Below are 19,731 nucleotides of genomic sequence, written 5' to 3'. Positions count from 1 at the left end.
CAAAAAAATAAAGGGAACACTTAAACAACAAAATATAACTCCAAGTAAATCAAACTTCTATGAAATCAAATTGTCCACTTAGGAAGCAACACTGATTGACAATCAATTTCACATGCTGTTGTGCAAATGGAATAGACAATAGATGGAAATTATTGGCAATTATCAAGACATCCTCAATAAAGGAGTGGTTCTGCAGGTGGGGACCACAGACCACATCTCAGTACCAATGCTTTCTGGCTGATGTTTTGGTCACTTTTGAATGTTGGTTGTGCTGTTACACTCGTGGTAGCATGAGACGGACTCTACAACCCACAGAAGTTGCTCAGGTAGTGCAGCTCATCCAGGATGGCACATCAATTCGAGCTGTGGCAAGGTTTGCTGTGTCTGTCAGCGTAGTGTCCAGAGGCTTGAGGCATTAACAGGAGACAGGCCAGTACACCAGGAGATGTGGAGGGGGCCGTAAGAGGGCAAAAACCCAGCAGCAGGACCGCTACCTCTGCCGTTGTGCAAAGAGGAAAAGGAGGAGCACTGCCAGAGCCCTGCAAAATGACCTCCAGCCGGCCACAAATGTGCATGTGTCTGCACAAACTGTTAAAAACCGACTCCATGAGGGTGTTATGAGGGCCCGACGACCACAGATGGGGGTTGTGCTCACAGTCCACCACCATGCAGGACGCTTGGCATTTGCCACAGAACACCAGGATTGGCAAAGTCGCCCTGTGCTCTTCACAGATGAAAGCAGGTTCACACTGAGCACATGTGACAGATGTGACAGAGTCTGGAGACACCGTGGAGAGTGATCTGCTGCCTGCAACATCCTTCAGCATGACCGGTTTGGCAGTGAGTCAGAAATGGTGTGGGGTGGCATTTCTTTGGAGGGCCGCACAGCCCTCCATGTGCTCGCCAGAGGTAGCCTGACTGCCATTAGGTACCAAGGTGAGATCCTCAGACCCCTTGTGAGACCATATACTGATGCGGTTGGCCCTGGGTTCCTCCTAATGCAGGACAATGCCAGACCTCATGTGGCTGGAGTTTGTCAGCAGTTCCTGCAAGATGAAGGCATTGAAGCAATGGACTAGCCCGCCGGTTCCCCAGACCTGAATCCGATTGAGCACCTCTGGGACATCATGTCTCGCTCTATCCACCAACGTCACATTGCACCACAGACTGTCCAGGAGTTGGCGGATGCTTTAGTCCAGGTCTGGGAGGAGATCCCACAGGAGACCATCCGCAACCTCATCAGGAGCATGCCCAGGCATTGTAGGGAGGTCATACAGGCACGTGGAGGCCACACACAATACTGAGCCTCATTTTGACTTGTTTTAAGGACATTACATCAAAGTTGGATCAGCCTGTAGTGTGTTTTTCCACTTTAATTTTGGGGGTGACTCCATTTCCAGGCCTCCATTGGTTAATAAATTTGATTTCCATTGATGATTTTTGTGTGATTTTGTTGTCAGCACATTCAACTTTGTACAGAACAAAGTATTCAATGAGAATATTTCATTCATTCAGATCTAAGATGTGTTATTTGAGTGTTCCCTTTATTTTTTTGAGCAGTGTATATATTATTTATATTGTTGGGAATATTCAATGAAATAACGCTACATTTTTAGTATCCTGACGAGCCATTTCTAAGGACATTTTAATTAGGATAGCAAAAGCTTTTTCAGCGAATGGAAGAAGCTATGTGTTATGGCAGAGATGCAGTACTGGACACTGCTTCAATTCTGTCCAGGGCTCAGGCTTCGGCAGTCACGATTAGAAGAGCTCTGTGGCTTAAACAGTGGACCGGGGATGCAGTATCCAAACAGGGATTGCTTAGTCTGGCATATAAGTGCGGTCAGCTCTTTGGTTCAGATCTTTCGGAACTAATTGCCAAAGCTAAAGCTAAGGATGTTACTCTGCCTGGGAAAAAGGCAGTGGCATCCACAGCCAGCAGGACAGGGCCCGGCAGAGGTCTTCGGTCTTTTCGGGCCAGGGGACGATTCAGTCAGCCTTCTTGGAGATTGGGTCGTCCCTCATCCTCCGGCAGATCCGCCCAGAAATCTTGTACTCCTTGGAAGCAACGGTCCCGTCAGGACAGACGGGAGGTTGATAAAAAGTCCGCTAAGGCTGACTGACGCCAGGGATCCCCCCGAGGGCTCTCGGGTGGGAGGTCGTCTGCTACAATTCGGGTCGATCTGGGCATCCCACATAGCAGACGCCTGGGTGACACGGGTTATGTCAGCAGGCTATTTCATAGAGTTTCATTCGCTGCCTCCAGACAGGTTTCGTCTGACGGGCATTCCGTCCGTGCCAAGACTGGCTGCCGCACTGTTTCAGGAGGTCGACTCTCTCCTACAGCAGGGTGTGGTGGTTCAGGTTCCTCCGGAAGACCAGGGAAAGGGTTTTTATTCCAACCTTTTTGTGGTCCCCAAAAAGGAGGACAAGTTTCGTCCGGTGCTGGATCTCAGGGATTTGAATATTTACGTCCGGACACGAAAGTTCCGCATGGAGTCTCTCCGATCGGTGATAGCGACCCTGTCGCAGTACGATTTCTTGGTGTCCATAGACATCCGCGACGCCTATTTGCATATCCCTATAGGCAGGGCTCACCAGCGTTTCTTGCGTTTCGCTATAGGTCAAACCCATTACCAGTTTGTGGCCCTGCCTTTCGGGTTGGCCTCAGCTCCCAGGGTTTTTACAAAAATTCTGGCTCCTCTCATGGCGCTTCTTCGAAGACAGGGGGTTACGATCCTCCCCTACCTGGACGACCTGTTCATAGTGTCACCCACAGCGGAGGAGGTAATAGCGGCTCGCGATCTCTCCCTTCAGTACCTGATGGACTTCGGGTGGCTGATCAATTAGAAGAAATCGTCATTGGAGCCAGCACAGTCCATTCTTTTCCTGGGGATGCAGTTCGATACTGTTCGGGCAGTTGTGTCCCTGCCTCCTGTCAAACAGACGAACCTTCGTCTTCTGGTCCAGGCTATGAGGTCGGCGCTGTCAATGTCCATTGTGGATTTGTATACTTGAGAATGAAGACTGTAAAAATCCTATTCTCTTGCACTGGCAGATAGATTTTTTTTTTTGTTGTCTTTCTATTCTTTACAAAAAGAAGTCAATGGCAACAGAATACCTTCCACTTGCATTTAGTTTTACATTTTTTTTTTTCTATTATAAAATAGAACCTTTTTAAAAGGTTGGAAAAATATGTTGCAAACCTAGCCTTGAAAGGGCTGATCTGAGCAGAATTAGTGAAAATTATGAATATTGTATAGACTTAAATGGGTAGTATGAAATGTACAATTTAACTGTAGCCGTAATACAGAAATTTGCCTTTGGATATTGAATGTGATGAGTAAAATCAGCTTTAAATACTTTACTACTTTTTCCACTTTATTGCACGTTTCCCCTCTTCAAACATCATTATTCAAAATAATACCGAATCTTGTCATATCACCATGAAATGGTTATATAATGTGCAGGAGAGTACACATTGACAGTGTTACTCTGACTGAAAAAAATTACAGTAATCAGTGCAATGTAGCTGCTACTCCAAGTTCCTAAAAAGCATTGGAAAATACCCATCACTTACAAACTGAAAAGAGTTATCATGTATGTATATGTTTTTGTTTTGCACCTCTCAGGGTTCTCAAAAAGGACGATTAAATGAGCGTGTGATAACTCAGTACCATTATACACAATGGCCTGATATGGGTGTTCCTGATTATTCTCTCCCTGTTCTGACATTTGTAAGGAAGGCCTCTACAGCAAAGCGTAATGCCAATGGACCAGTCGTAGTGCATTGCAGGTATGTGACGAGACTGACAAAAGTTCTGGAAATGAAAATAAAATGTTTTATGTTAAATCCTGCAAAGCATATCATGTAACATCATTATAAGCATGAGATCTATCTGCTTACATTCAAAATTATATGTACAGTAAAGTTTATGTACCCCAAGCAAGACACATTTGTTATTTTTAATGTGCCTCATACTAAACTACAATATGTCATTGTACACCACAGAATAGCAGAATCATCAAATGAACCAAGGAGGAATTAATATAATTCTGTTAAAAAGGTCTACCTATCCTTAGTTCTTGAGTTGGTTGTTCAGTATTTTTATATTGATGGCCTATCATTAGGATAGGTCATCAATATCAGATTGATGGGGGTGCAACATCTGGCACACCTCACCACTTAGCTGTTTCGGGTGCCAGCAGCCGTATGTGATCAGTTGTGGAGTTACACAGCACAGCTCCATCAACTGTATAGTGGCCACGGCTGGGTACTGCACTGCGGCCACTATACAGTTGACAAAACTGTGCTATTCTGCTCCGCAGCTGTTCATATTCGGCTGTCGGGAAGAGCTAATCGGTGGGGGTGCCAGCTGCACCCCTACAGATCTGATTTTGATGACCTATCATAAGGATTGACTATAAATATAAAAGTACTGGACAACCCGATTCAATATTGTGTACTGCCTACTACTCATGTATTCCAATGTTTTGTGATACTGTGGTTGTAATTCAGGTCCTTTATGTTCTTTGTGGTAAAGATGCCCATTCCTCTTGGCATAAACATTCCAAATGAAAAAAAATCTTGATAGGCACACACATTTTTTAAGAGATCTTTCTCTGATAACTGAGAACTATTTAAAACAAACAGAGAATTCTTACTTTACATTATGATCAAACTGTATAAGCCCACTTGCTTTTCATTTGGCCATCTTCTTTTACTGGGCCTTGTTCAATATGCAAGCTTCTACTAATTTGGATTTAATGTCTGGAATGTTGATACCAAGGCAAAATTAAAATGATGAAACATAGACATAAATATTTCTCTAGATCTTCTAATTTCTTTGTCTATAATGACAAATCCAATAAAAATAGAATTTTCCTGCAAAACTCTACAAAATAATCATTGAAATGTTAAGTCTGTTGAGAGATTTATTTCACTCAATGTTACTTTTGTTAAAAGATTTATTTCATGTTTGTTTAAGAACATATTACCTTCAAAATGACCTAAAAACACACTATTGTGCTGTGCATTTGGCATTCTCACAATACACACAGTAGCTGGTGATTCATTTTGAATGCACTAACAGCATAGTGGTCACAGTGTTTCAGCACACGATCAAGCATGGAAGTTATTTGTATCATGTCAGGTGGCAGCATGTCTTAGATTCATAATGTCTGAAAATATGACATTTTTAAAACTATGCTTGTATATATGGAGTTAATTTTCGATCTGTTTCATATTCCAGTGCGGGTGTTGGAAGAACTGGAACATACATTGTCCTGGATAGCATGCTGCAGCAAATTAGACAAGAAGGCACTGTAAACATATTTGGGTTCTTAAAACATATTCGGACTCAAAGAAATTATTTAGTACAAACAGAGGTAACAATGATTTGTATAAAATCTCTCTCCTTCCTTGCTTTCTTTAAACTTAATTGGGAATGAATGAATAATAGATCTTTTAGATATGGTAGATCATAGCAGCAATAAAAAAAATCTACTAATATTTCTAGTAAAATATACAAATAATTCTGTCAATATTTCTGTAATTATAACATTGTATAAATATGAAAATCACTTCTGAAATATGGATAATGACATGGAAAAATCACAAATCTCACATATTCAAACTGATGTAACGTTTTTTATTAGATTAACAAAGCCTACATTTGATTTGAGCTTGGGTTTATTTTTTTTTGTATCCAGTTTTACTATAATTCATCTATTTTATACATTTAAGTCGCTACGAAACTTGTACGCCACCTATTAATTCTGTGGTGATTTTTCCATTCAAATTCCTTTAATTGGAGAAGAAAAAATAATGAATAAAAATTAAGTTTGAGGATGTTTGCAGCCATTACATTTGCAAAATTAAAAATGAAGGAATTCCAATCAGATACAATAAGTATGTTGTACACATACAGTAAGTCATATTCTAACGCTGTGGTCTGATAACATAATCAGCTCAGATTTTCTGTCCTACCAGGCTATTCACTTCCTTTGTAAAGTCATTGGGCATGTGAATAAATAGTGATAGTCAAACAATGATTCTACATTTGGTGTTAACCCTTTCAGGAACAGTACACCTTCATTCACGATGCTCTCCTGGAGGCCATTCTGAGCAGAGAAACAGAAGTAGCTGAGAGTCACATACATGCATATGTTAATGCTCTCTTAACAACGGCCCCATCTGGAAAAACGAGACTTGAGATGCAGTTCAAGGTAAGTCATGTGCTATTTATATGAACTAGGTTTGCCTCAATAGTTTTTTTTTCACATTCCTTTATTTTTTTGAATATTAGTCCTGAAGGTAAATGATAGATGCTCTAATATAATTTTGCAGCTTTAGCGTGACATTCACCTTGAGCTTTGCAAAAAGGCTTAATCATAAATTCAGTATTGGACATTCTAGTACATTCAATAATTCATTATTACTAACAGAGAATTCTAACAAAATGACACACTGTACATAATAAAAAGCCATTCTTCCAGAATGAATGGGAATCAGAACCACATTCCTTCTTATTTCATAGTGGAATGTTCCTCCAAAGAAAAGCAACCTTTTTTTAAGAAGCCTTGTACACTGTAACCTCCTGAAATATACAATCTGGTGACCAACTTTAAGAGCACACGACTGAATCCAATGGTTTAATGCACAAAATTCTTGACAAGAAATGTAATAAAAAGAAAACCTTCATTTTCAAGCGATCAAGACCTGAATTTAACTAATAGCCTTTACTTTTTACATTTCAGTGTATCATAGTTTTGTGCAAAAATGAGTCATGGATAGGCTATTTCTTACTGCTACTGCCATAATTGTACACAAGGAATATTTTTTTTATATATATTATCATGAAATAACATTTAATTAAAAAAGCTTTCTTCTGCTTTTTTTTTTAAGTTGCTAAGTCAACCCAATATCCTCCAGTGTGACTACTCTACAGCTTTAAAGGCACAAAACAGAGATAAAAACAGAACCTCCTCCATTATTCCAGGTTTGTGCTGTATGTGTTTCTTATTCAATTTAATTTTATATATGGAGTACAAACAAATGTAAAACATATAAGAGGGGCACACAGGGGTGATTCACCTTTTCCCCTGCGGGCATGTCCAAACCTGTGTAAGGCTTTCTAAGGGGTCATTTTTCTCCTTGTGTAGTCCATGTTGACATTGGAGGACTTATAGGCCAAGCAATGCTCCCCTGGGAAATATATTTATATTATTATTTAAGGCACTGCTGTATCCTTCAGTGGATTTGGCAATGGTTTTATGCATATGGCATTATAGATTGTTGCCTTAGGTGTCATAAGTTCTGGGTCACATGAGGATGCAGTCTTGGAGGGATGATGCTATCATTGCCTCATGAAAAAACTGAAAAAGGAGACTGCTTTTCCCACATTAGGTTCAAGTCGAAGTGTGTAGTGAGTTGAGCACCTGCTAAAGTCTGAAGCGGCCCTGCCAATAGGTATCAGTTGTGACCAGAGCAGGAGAAGACATGAGGGTGATGTGTTTGGAGACTAGTGCATCCAGTCTGGACAGTTGGGTCCATAGGAGATAGAGTTGTGAGCAGGATGTTTATTTTGTGTGAGCCTGTCAGTCATTAGACCTAAGGCACTGACAGAAGACGAAGCATAGCATTGCACTTAGAGATGATATTTAAAAATTTTGCAAGCTTTTGCGAATTTTTCCGAAAAATTCAATTTTTGGGTACTCCAATTGCTCTGAAAAGAATATGTATAGCACTTTGAGGTCTCCTAGGACTGTATCCAACCCCATTCACTCACTTTAAGGCAAATGCAGCCTTGGTTATATCAAAATGACCTCCACATGATGGCTATGAGTAAAAGGATGGTAAGCGCTCTTGACTGCTGTTTTGTCATACACACTATCTGTACAGTTTAATCAGTTTGTTCACAGTTCTTGGGGCTTTTTCTGAATATTTCTATTGCTAAGATGTGAACTGTGACATCCTCTCACAAAATAGATTCACTCCAAAATGGTTGCTTCACTGCATTCCCTGCCTCTGCTTTTTTACTGGCAATGGTAGGCTGTGCTATACTATGTGATGTGCTATGCTATGTGATAGCTATACTATACTTTGTGATAGCTATAAGACATTATTAGAAAACTTGCCTGTCATCATGTAAGTCTTCATGTAATCTTCTACATTATGTAAAATAGCAAAGGTCAATTTGCCGGGTCCTAAAAATTCCAATAATTCAACACAAATTTGATTCACATCAAATCAACTCACTCATTGCTATAACAAAACAATGAAAACTGGAACTTCTTGATAAAGAAAGTGTCAATGTTGGGGCTAAAGAAAGAACAGTTCTACAGAAAGTTAATAGTTTCAATATTAACATCTATTGTACATGAACACGTCATCATTCCACTATTACAGCTGATGGCATATAGTTTGGGGATGCCATCAACAGTTTATAGGTGAGTGGTTATCTGACTGCAGGAACACCCTAATAATTATAATTTTCCTTGCAAAAAGATACTCCTGGCTACCCAAAATACAAGGAATTGTAGCATAACCCTATTTCATTTTAACGGAGCCATATTGCAGCCTCTTCCACAGTTTGTGACTGAGAATGTTGCCAGGTAGGAATAAAGTAATAGGTTATTTTGGCTCTATATTGTCAGAATTGGTGGAGGACCCAGAGTTTGCACCTCCAATGATCATAATTTTAGGAAGTATTCAAGTCATATATGTTACACGCACGCCGCTAGGTTCAGATAGGGGCAAGACAGGTTACATGAATTCTTTGGAATCCTGGGGGAACTGTTACTCAGGGCGACCATAGACCATGTGCTGCAGCTTCTCTCAGGCACAGACATGTAGTTTGTTTCATTTGCTGACCAGACACACTTGACAAGAGTCCTCATGAACGGTAGAACAGTAGCATTTAATAAGAAGCCACACAGCCAGTGCAAGTTAAGTCTTATGAGCAACAGGCTCCAGTGACAAACAGTACAGTTACTTAGCAGCACAGCAGTTCACAGTCTTCCCAGTCTTAATGAACACAGCATTCTTTACAGCACAGTGAGATGGAGGAGGGGGGAGGGTTTGCTGACACCATTTCTTTCAGTCTCTATCTTTCTGCCTGACAATACTCTGCACTGTTAGTTCAGGAACTCTACCTGACCTCTGCTTCGCGTCACTCCTGACTTGAATCCTTTTCACTTGCAGGTGTGCTTCTGTGAGATACAGAACACACACACCACCTTTCTCTTGCTCCAGCCAGACAGTAAACAACTTCCCCACAATCTCCCTGGGGTTCTGCTAAAACATTCCCCTTCTCCTGTGACTGTGTTAACCCCTCTAGTTGCTGGATGCTTCTGGAGCACAACACTTCCTGTCTCATGTGCTTGTGTTACTTCTAATAGTCGCTGAAGGCTTTTAAAGCAACAGCACTACTTCTCCATGTCACACGCTGCAGCAGCACTACTTCTGCATGTCACATATACCATAACATTGTTTGATGGGACGACTCATTGAACTGCCAGTATTAGAGATACTGGCTAGTTTTCACAGCCCATGTAATAAATATGTTTGCATAATGATACCTTGTTAACTCATTTTTTTCCCACAGTGGAACGATCAAGAGTAGGCCTTTCATCACTGGCTGGAGAAGGGGCAGATTACATCAACGCTTCATACATTACGGTAGGTAGTACATTTTTTTTAAGGGGTGGTCCGATACCCATAATGCCCTTTATAAGTATCTATCTTTAAGCCCTAACCACTCTTGTAATTATCTTTATTACAACATTCCCTACCGTTCTATCTTGCCAATCCCTTTATCCATTGTTTTTTTTTTACTTTACTTCCTGTGATGTTTTTTTTGAGGAGAGTCTCAAACAGAATATCACAAGAGGATGGTGATGCAATCAATTCTCTGCAGCTTCTGTCGCCCCTCGTACTATTTCAGAAGCGGCGATAAGGAAGTGACCGCATCTATAATTTCAACTGCCACCTGCTTCTTCAGTCACCAGTATCTGCACCTTCAGTCTCCACTGACGCCTGCATTTTCAGTTATTACCACAGTCACTGCTTCTGTCCCCGCCACCTTGTTCATTGAAATGAGACATCATCATGGGGCGGTGGTAGAAGCAGCGTGAGTGATAGCCTCAACCACAGCTTCTACCACCTCCCTGAAACTAAAACAGATTGTTTTCGCTGGGAAGCGCTGTTGTCACTCAATTTATTTTTATTAATGTACCCTGATGACGTTTAATTTCATTGAACGAGGTGGCAACTGAAGATACAGGCGGTGACTGAAGCTGCGGTCACGTCTCCATCAACCAACCCCACCCACACATGATGACATCAGGGGACGGCAGGGACAGAAATTGTAGTAAGTGACTGCATCGCCGCCCCTGATGTTGTCCTGTTTCAAGGCGGGTGATTAGAATTTTCAATTACAGCAAATTAAAAAAGTGTTTAGGGCTTAAAAATACATTTATAAAGGGCATTAAAGATATTCGACAACCACTTTAATAAGAGTACCAATTTACACAACGTTTAATACATTTTTCCCACAACTAAATAAACAATTAAAATCTTGACTATAAGGCCTTTTTTGTCTACTTAAAAAATATTTTTAGTTGTGTTCCTAATAAAAATATATACAATTTCCAAATATATTTATATTTCCAAAGGAACACTAATGATCAGAAACTGCCAGCAGTCCCAGATACTGGCATCTTTGATTTACTGCTTTTCCAGCATCCTGCTCACATTCTTTCCCCTCTGCACAAATCATAAAGTGATTTAGCCAATTCACTAAACAGTTTAATGCCCCTTTATTCCCTGAACAGTAATAGTACCTTTTTTGTGCCCCCCTCTGTAATACCAGTGCCCCCTCTGTCTCCCTGCACAGTAATATTGTTGCTTCTGTACTTCTTCATAGTAACAATGCTCCCCTGTGCCTCCTTTCATAATAATCCCCCTTGACTCCTTATAGTAATAATGACCCCGTACCTCCTTATACAAACACCTCCAGTGCTTTCTTCCAATAACAATGTCTCTTGTGCTTTTCCTATAATGATAACAATCTCCCAGCGTGCCTCCTTTCACTAATGGCTCCTGACCATCACATTTTGCCTCCTTATAATAATGACCTTCAGTGCCTCTTTATTGTAATAATGCCCCTCCCATCAGAAGACCTTAGGAGACCATAGCAAAAGTCATATCACGGCACATAGGGTTCAGTCAGAGAAGGACATATTTTAAACACATGGAGAGTGATATGTATTACGGCAGATACAGTCATTTTTCCTCCTATTGAAGCTCCATAATGTTCTCACCCACTATGATACCCCTTGCATGGCCCCCATAGAATATACCTTTACATAATATGATGACCCCACACAAAATGATGTCCCCACAAACCCCACATTAAATATGATGCCCCAGAGGACTCCGCACAGTAAGATGGCCTCACAGGCTCCTCACACAGTATGATGACCTAAATAGACCACATAGAATGATGGCCTCCAAAAACCCCCATAAAGTATGAAGGTCACACAGCCCTCCACACAGTATGATGACCCCACACATAGTATGATGGCTCCCATAGATCCCCACACAGTATGAATGCCTCCACAGCCCCACTAAAGTAGGAGGACTCCACACAGTAAGATGGCCTCACAGGCTCCTCACACAGTATGATGACCTAAATAGACCACATAGAATCATGGCCTCCAAAACCCCCCATAAAGTATGAAGGTCACACAGCCCTCCACATAGTATGATGACCCCACACATAGTATGATGGCTCCCATAGATCCCCACACAGTATGAATGCCTCCACAGCCCCAATAAAGTAGGATTGTCACCAAAGCCCTCACACAGTATGATGTTCACTACAGCCCTCAATACAGTATGATAGCTGCACATCTCACTTACATAGTATTGTTTCCCACAGCCCTCCATACAGTTTGATATCCTCCACAGGTAGTGTTGAGCGATACCTTCCGATATCAGGAAATATCGTATCGGATTGGATCGGACCGATACTCAAAAAGTATCGGATATCGCCGATTCCGATACCGGAAACCAATGCAAGTCAATGGGACACTAATATCGGAATGAAAATAAACCCATTCTTTCCTTGTAGGTTAATTCTACATGAAGTAAAACAACTAAGAATAATGTAGAATGTATTATGCGAAAAGCCGGCAATTCATCAGCGGCATACACCGGTACCCGACAATTTACAACAGAAAGAATAGAGCACCACACATAGATTAGATAGATAGAAACATGTCAGTCACATATATATGAAGTACAGTGACAGTGTTGCTTACTGTACTTGTCATTTAGTGTAAAGGATTTATTAAAAAAAATAATAGTGTTTTCATGCACCGTCTCTTTAAAAAAGCCGGCCGGCAATTCAGCATCTGTACCCGACAATTTATAACAGACAGAATAGAGCTTCACACATAGATTAGATAGATAGAAACATGTCAGTCACATATATATGAAGTACAGTGACAGTGTTGCTTACTGTACTTGTCATTTAGTGTAAAGGATTTATTAAAAAAAATAATAGTGTTTTCATGCACCGTCTCTTTAAGAAAGCTGGCCGGCAATTCAGCATCTGTACCCGACAATTTAGAATAGAAGGAATAGAGAATCATACATAGATTAGATAGATAGAAACATGTCAGTCACATATATATGAAGTACAGTGACAGTGTTGATTACTGTACTTGTCATTTAATGTTAAAATAAAGGATTTATTTAAAAAAAAATTGGCGTGGGGTTCCCCTTAATTTTAGTCTCTAGCGGAGGTTAAGCAGACAGCTGGAGCAGATGTTTGAAGCCTGGGAAGGGGGTAATACCCACGGAGCTTCCCAGGCTACTAATATCAGCCCCCAGCTGAATACATAGCCTTTACTAGCTATTAAAATGGGGGACCCCCCCCAAAAAATGACGTGGGGTCCCCCCTATTTTAATAGCTAGCAAAGGCTAGGCAGACAGCTGGGGGCTGATATTAATAGCCCAGGAAGGGAGCCATGAATATTGGCCCCCTCCCAGGCTAGAAACACCAGCCGTCAGCCGCCCCAGAAATGGCGCATCCATAGGATGCGCCAATTCTGGCACTTAGCCTCGCTCTTCCCACTGCCCTGTAGCGGTGGCAGTGGGGTAATAGGGCTGGGGTTGATGTCAGCTTATAATGCCAGCTGACATCAAGCCCAGGTTAGTAATGGAGAGGCGTCTATAAGACACCCCCATTACTAACCCCATAGTCAAAGTTAAAAGAAAACACAAACACCCAGAATAAAGTCCTTTAATTGAAATAAACACACAATTCTTTATTGTTCTAAATTAAACCATACTTACCATCACGCCCATTCCAGCTGAAGCCAACGATCTCCTGCAATAAAAGAAAAATAATAAAGCAACCTCATCCTTACCTTTCGATGGTTCCCAGGACAGCTCCAGCTCTGCTACATCGAGATGACAGGCTGGACCGCAGCAGAACGCTGCCATCCAGCCTGTCATCCCGCGGACACTGAGAAGCGCAGGCATGCTTGCGCTCCTCAGTGTCTCTCTGTGACGGCATCCAGATGAGCCGACAATGAACTCGGCTCACCTCATGCACGTCACTGACAGCGTGGGAGAATTCTCCTGCACTCAGCGCTTCAGCGTGAGAATTTTCCCACGCTGTCAGTGACGTGCATGAGGTGAGGTCATGTCCAATGAACTCAGCTCACCTCATGCACGTCACTGACAGCGTGGGAGAATTCTCACGCTGAAGCGCTGAGTGCAGGAGAATTCTCCCACGCTGTCAGTGACGTGCATGAGGAGAGCCGAGTTCATTGGACATGACCTCACCTCATGCACGTCACTGACAGTGTGGGAAAATTCTCCTGCACTCAGCGCTTCAGCGTGAGAATTTTCCCATGCTGTCAGTGACGTGCATGAGGTGAGCCGAGTTCATTGGACATGACCTCGGCTCATCTGGATGCCGTCACAGAGAGACAGAGGAGCGCAAGCATGCCTGCGCTTCTCAGTGTCTGCGGGATGACAGGCTGGATGGCAGCGTTCTGCTGCGTTCCAGCCTGTCATCTCGATGTAGCAGAGCTGAAGCTGTCGTGGGAACCATGGAAAGGTAAGGATGAGGTTGGTTTATTATTTTTCTTTTATTGCAGGAGATCGTTGGCTTCAGCTGGAATGGGCGTGATGGTAAGTATAGTTTAATTTAGAACAATAAAGAATTGTGTCTTTATTTCAATTAAAGGACTTTTTTCTGGGTGTTGTGTTTTTTTTAAATACTTTACTAGAAATTCATGGTGGTCATGTCTAATATTGGCGTGACGCCATGAATTTCGGGCTTAGGGCCAGCTGATAATGCCAAGCTGGCCTTAACCCCTTTATTACCCAGTGAGCCACCGCACCAGGGCCCTGGATGAGTTGGGTACAGCGCCAGAAGATGGCGCTTCTATGAACGCGCCATTTTCCAGGGCGGCTGCGGACTGCAATTTGCAGCGGGTGGGGCCCAGAAAGCTTGGGTCTCCCTGCGCTGCAGATTCCAGCCCCCAGCTGCCTAGTTGTACCTGGCTGGACACAAAAATAGGGCGAAGCTCCACGTCAATTTTTTTTTAATTATTTCCTGAAATAATTAAAAAAAAATTGACGTGGGGCTTCGCACTATATTTGGGTCCAGCCAGGTACAGCAGGCAGGAACGGGCTGCCCCCAACCACCAGCTGCCTATTTGTACCTGGCCGGACACAACAATATAGGGAAGCCCTTTTTTTCTTTATTATTTCATGAATTTCATGAAATAATTTAAAAAAAAAAATACGTGGGGCTTCTCCCTATTTTTGTGTCCAGCCAGGTACAACTAGGCAGCTGGGGGATGGAATCTGCAACGCAGGGAGGCCCAAGCTTTCTGGGCCCCCCCCCCCGCTGCAAATTGCAGTCCGCAGCCACCCCGGAAAATGGCGCGTTCATTGAAGCTGGATGCTGTACCTGGCTGGCATACAAAAATATAGCAAAGCCCACGTCTAAATTTTTGGAAAAAATTAATTAAAAAATAAATAATAATTTAGGGACTGCATCTTTATTAACTCCTCAAATGTCATTTAGTGTTAAAATAAAGGATTTATTTAAAAAAAAAATTGGCGTGGGATCCCCATAATTTTAGTCTCTAGCGGAGGTTAAGCAGACAGCTGGGGCAGATGTTTGAAGCCTGGGAAGGGGGTAATACCCACGGAGCTTCCCAGACTACTAATATCAGCCCCCAGCTGAATACCTAGCCTTTACTAGCTATTAAAATGGGGGAACCCCCCAAAAAAATGACGTGGGGTCCCCCCTATTTTAATAGCTAGCAAAGGCTAGGCAGACAGCTGGGGGCTGATATTAATAGCCCAGGAAGGGTGCCATGAATATTGGCCCCCTCCCAGGCTAGAAACACCAGCCGTCAGCCGCCCCAGAAATGGCGCATCCATAGGATGCGCCAACTCTGGCACTTAGCCTCGCTCTTCCACGCTGCCCTGGTGCGGTGGCAGGGGGTAATAGGGCTGGGGTTCATGTCAGCGCCAGCTGCCATGAAGCCCAGGTTAGTAATGATGGGCATCTATAAGACACCCCCATTACTAACCTAAAAAGTGTTAAAAAGAAAAAACACACTACACCCAGAAAAAAATAATTTATTTGAAATAAAACACACCATTTTATTTAATTCTTAGTTTACTAAAAAAAAAAAAATAGTTACCTGTCCACGTTCCTGCGCTGATCTCCCATGCATAGCTGTCACATCTGGAGATGGTGACAGCTGTGCATGGCTGCTGTAAGCTCACGCTGCCGGGAACACGTCCACTCCCGGCAGCGGGAGCCACTGACTGAGGTCACCGGAGTGCATTCAGTCAGCGCTGCTCCGGAGACCTCCTTTACGGCACTGCTGTACCGTGGGAATTTCTCACGATACAGCAGGGCCGTAAAGGAGCTGACCGGAGCAGCGCTGCCTGAACTCCGGTGAACCCGCTTATGCAATGACGGGGCTGCTTTACGGCCCCGTCATTCTAGCGGCGGCAGCGGTTCAGAGCGGTCACATTCTATGTGGCTGCTCTAAACTGGAGATCTTCGTGGGACACTCGTGGACTGCTACGGAGGGGTAAGGATAAGGTTGTGGTTTATTATTTTAAATTTTATTACAGGAGATCGATGGCTTCGGGGAATTAGGTGTCTAGGTGAGTATAGGTGTAGTTTTTTATTTTTTACTTTATTTTAGGTGGCGATCGGCGGGGACAGGTAATGTATAAACTAATTTATTGTAGGCAACCACTGGCCACCAATGACATGTATTTAAAATTTATTGGGGACACAGTAGGGCAATTTAAATAGCAGGATCAGGCTGATGGGAACAACTGCTCCCATCGAGCTGATCCTGCTTGCACGAGTGGACCGGGGACAGACATAGGCCGATGGAAGTAGTAGTGTCACATCGGCCTATGTCTGCCTGCATGCACACACCCGCACACATCGCACAGACACAGCGCACACCCGCACACACTCGCAGACATCGCACAGACACCGCGCACACATCGCACAGACATCGCGCACACCCGCAGACATCGCACAGACACCCACACACACCAATCATGACGGGCTGATCGTCTGGGAGGTGAGGCTGACCTGTGTGGCTGTGGGAAAGTTCATGTGAGTTCATGCAATGCAGTCAAGCATGAACTCACATGAACCCTCTGAGGGCACCGCGGCTACTTCAAATGAACAGCTGATCGGCATCACCTGATACCTCAGCTGTTCATTTGAAATAACCGGCGGGAAAGCGCAGCACAGAACGGGAAAGCCGGCGGTGAAGTCTTTTCACTGCCGGCTTCCCCGACCGGGTCCTGCGCCCCCCGCTCCTTGGTGCTGCGCTCCCCGCCCGGTCCTAACTTACGATTGGGATTGGAGGTGGCGAGGGGAGTGGAGGATCGGGGTGGGAGGCTGCGGGGAAGCAGTATGGGGCCGTGTGATTGTTTAAAAGCCGGCGGCTTTTTACCGCCTGCCGGCTTTTAAACAATCAGGAGAATTCTCCCACGCTGGGATGGCATTCTGATGACAGGCTGGATCTCAGCTGAGCGCTGCCACCCAGCTTGTCATCCTTCAGAGACACTGCAGAGCGCAGGCATTATGGGAACTTCCGATTCCGGTATTCGATATTGTAAAAGTATCGGAATTAAGTATCGGAATTCCGATACCGCGAATATCGGCCGATACCCGATATTTCAGTATCGGAATGCTCAACACTATCCACAGGATAGGTGAGGTGTGCATCTCACAAAATTAGAATATAATCAAAAAGTTAATTTATTGCAGTTCTTCAATCCAAAATGTGAAACTCATATATGATATAGAGTCATTACAAACAGAGTGCTCAATTTCCAGTGTTTATTTCTGTTAATGTTGATGATTATGGCTTACAGCCAATGAAAACCCAAAAGTCCTTATCTCTGTAAATTAAAATAATTAACAAAACACACCTGCAAAGGCTTCCTAAGCGTTTAAAAAGGTCTCTTAGTCTGTTTCAGTAGGCTCCACAATCATGGGGAAGACTGCTAGCTTGACAGATGTCCAGAAGGCCGTCATTGACACACTCTACAAGGTCCCAGAGTTCCAATTTTCATTTGGAAATCAAGGTCCCAGAGTCTGGAGGAAGAGTGGAGAGGCACACAATCCAAGCTGCTTGAGGTCTACTGTGAAGTTTCCACAATCAGTGATGGTTTGGGGAGCCATGTCATCTGCTGGTGTAGGTCCACTATGTTTTATCAAGACCAAAAGGCAGCGCAGCCGTCTACCAGGAAATTTTAGAGCACTTCATGCTTCCCTCTGCCGGCAAGCTATTTTGGAGATGGAAATTTCATTCTCGAGCAGGACTTGGCACCTGTCCACACTGCCAAAAGTACCAATACCTGGTTTACAAACAACAGTATCACTGTGATTGATTGGCCAGCAAACTCGTCTGACCTTAACCCCATAGAGAATCAATGGGGTATTGTCAAGAGGAAGATGAGAGACACCAGACCCTACCATTCAGATGAGCTGAAGGCTGCTATCAAAGCAACCTGGGCTTCTATAACACCTCAGCAGTGCCACAGGCTGATCACCTCCATGCCACGCCGCATTGATGCAGTAATTGATGCAAAAGGAGCGCCGGCCAAGTATTGACTGCATTTACTGAACATGACACGCCCCCTGGGCCGTGGGGTACTCGGTAGCCAGGCCGGTCAATGCTGGGGGATGTCACAGTGGCAGTGACCCGGTCCGTGACCCAGGGCGGTCAATAAAAGGGGAATAAAGAAAAGGGAATATAGTTTTTATATAATGTTCGTGACTCCACCTGTGGTATGTGGCTAAAGGGAGCTGCCACTGCAGAGCAGGTCCTCTGGAGCTGTTTGCATGCAGCAGAGTTGGTTCAGCTCTCCACAGGTAGAGCTAATCTCCAGGGCGTTGCGGTGGTGATTATAGATGAGGTAGATGTTGTTATGCAGTGTGGTGCAGGGGATGATGGCACAGCAATAATTCACAGAGACAGTGGGGTGCAGTCTTCAGGGTTTACTCACGGTTATCATGTTGTTCCTGGTTACAATGGCCAATTACCATCACCTACGTCGTTCTGCGTTCACCGAGGCAGGGGTTCAGCAATCCCTCAGGTATGTCAGAAGTACTTAACGGGACACCGTTCTGTGTGCCTTTCTCAGTCGTCTTCCTGCGCTGGCTCTCACCCTCCTGCCCTGCGCCTCACAATCAGTGTCCCAAGCCGGTAACCTCAGATCTTGGCGGGCAACCTGGAGTTCCCTGGATCCTGTGCGGCTACCCTTTTGGCGATTTAATTGTGGCTGTGGCAACTACACCCTGAAAGTGCAGAAGCCTCCGGTTTCTAGTTGAATATGCAATTCTAACTAGTTAGGGGCCGGTCCCCTCTACGGCTTGATCCTTCCACTCCTGGTAGATTCGGGTGTACGGGTGGCCTCCAGCACTTCCCGTACCCCTAGGATCCTTTCTTTCTTTCTTGGAGCCTTCCTCCCTGCTCCTCTCCTCTCTTCAGTCTCTCTTCCTGCGCAACTCCTGCTCCACACACTCTCTCCTCACTGTTCCCTCAGACTGTTCTAACCACTCCCAAGATGGCTTCCCTTTTTATATCCTCCTTCTCAAATGCTCCCCTGATCTTCTTCCTCCACCCACACCCACTACATGGTTCCCCCTCTCTTTGTTCCCCCCACTCCAGCCAGTGTCAGGGCTCAGCAGCGCAGTAGTGCATCTTGCCCCTCCTGCTGGTCTGGAGTAGTGTAGTGTTGGATGCAGGTGTTTGGGTCCCGGGCAGTACTCCATCCTTACCTGAGAGTGGGGTACCACACCTCTGGGTGAGATGCAGTACCTCTGTGGCGACTGAACCCGCAGGGGCGGCAAAAACATACATTTCAGTAGGCCAACATTTCGGATTTTAAAAATATTTTTCAAGCTGTTGTTATAAGTATTCTATTTTACTGAGATAATGACTTTTGTGTTTTCATTAGCTGTAAGCTATAATCATCAACATTAACAGAAATAAACACTTGAAATAGATCACTATGTTTGAAATGACTCTATATAATATATGTTTCACTTTTTATATTGAACTGAAATAAATTAACTTTTTGATGATATTCTAATTTAGTGAGAAGCACCTGTAGTATTATGGCTGCACAACTCCTTCTAA

General features: G+C 43.6%; 1 protein-coding gene across 4 annotated transcripts in view; it reads left to right on the top strand.

Annotated features, from left to right (window-relative positions):
- The window catches only part of PTPRZ1 (protein tyrosine phosphatase receptor type Z1), a 301,694-nt gene that overhangs the window by 262,808 nt on the left and 19,155 nt on the right, over window positions 1-19,731 (top strand). For all 4 annotated transcript variants that reach the window (XM_073652058.1, XM_073652061.1, XM_073652060.1 and 1 more), the window contains 5 exons: window positions 3,633-3,796; window positions 5,253-5,388; window positions 6,082-6,228; window positions 6,908-7,001; window positions 9,609-9,682. In XM_073652058.1, coding sequence (XP_073508159.1) covers window positions 3,633-3,796; window positions 5,253-5,388; window positions 6,082-6,228; window positions 6,908-7,001; window positions 9,609-9,682 — 615 coding nt within the window. The remainder of the gene's footprint in view (window positions 1-3,632; window positions 3,797-5,252; window positions 5,389-6,081; window positions 6,229-6,907; window positions 7,002-9,608; window positions 9,683-19,731) is intronic.

This window comes from Phyllobates terribilis, unplaced genomic scaffold, assembly GCF_046119375.1.
Source record: "Phyllobates terribilis strain yellow unplaced genomic scaffold, ASM4611937v1 Scaffold_11__3_contigs__length_659146591, whole genome shotgun sequence".
NCBI classification, from domain to species: Eukaryota; Metazoa; Chordata; class Amphibia; order Anura; family Dendrobatidae; genus Phyllobates; species Phyllobates terribilis.
The sequence above is the reverse complement of the archived record's forward strand: the minus strand, read 5'-3'. Positions and strand labels throughout refer to the sequence as shown.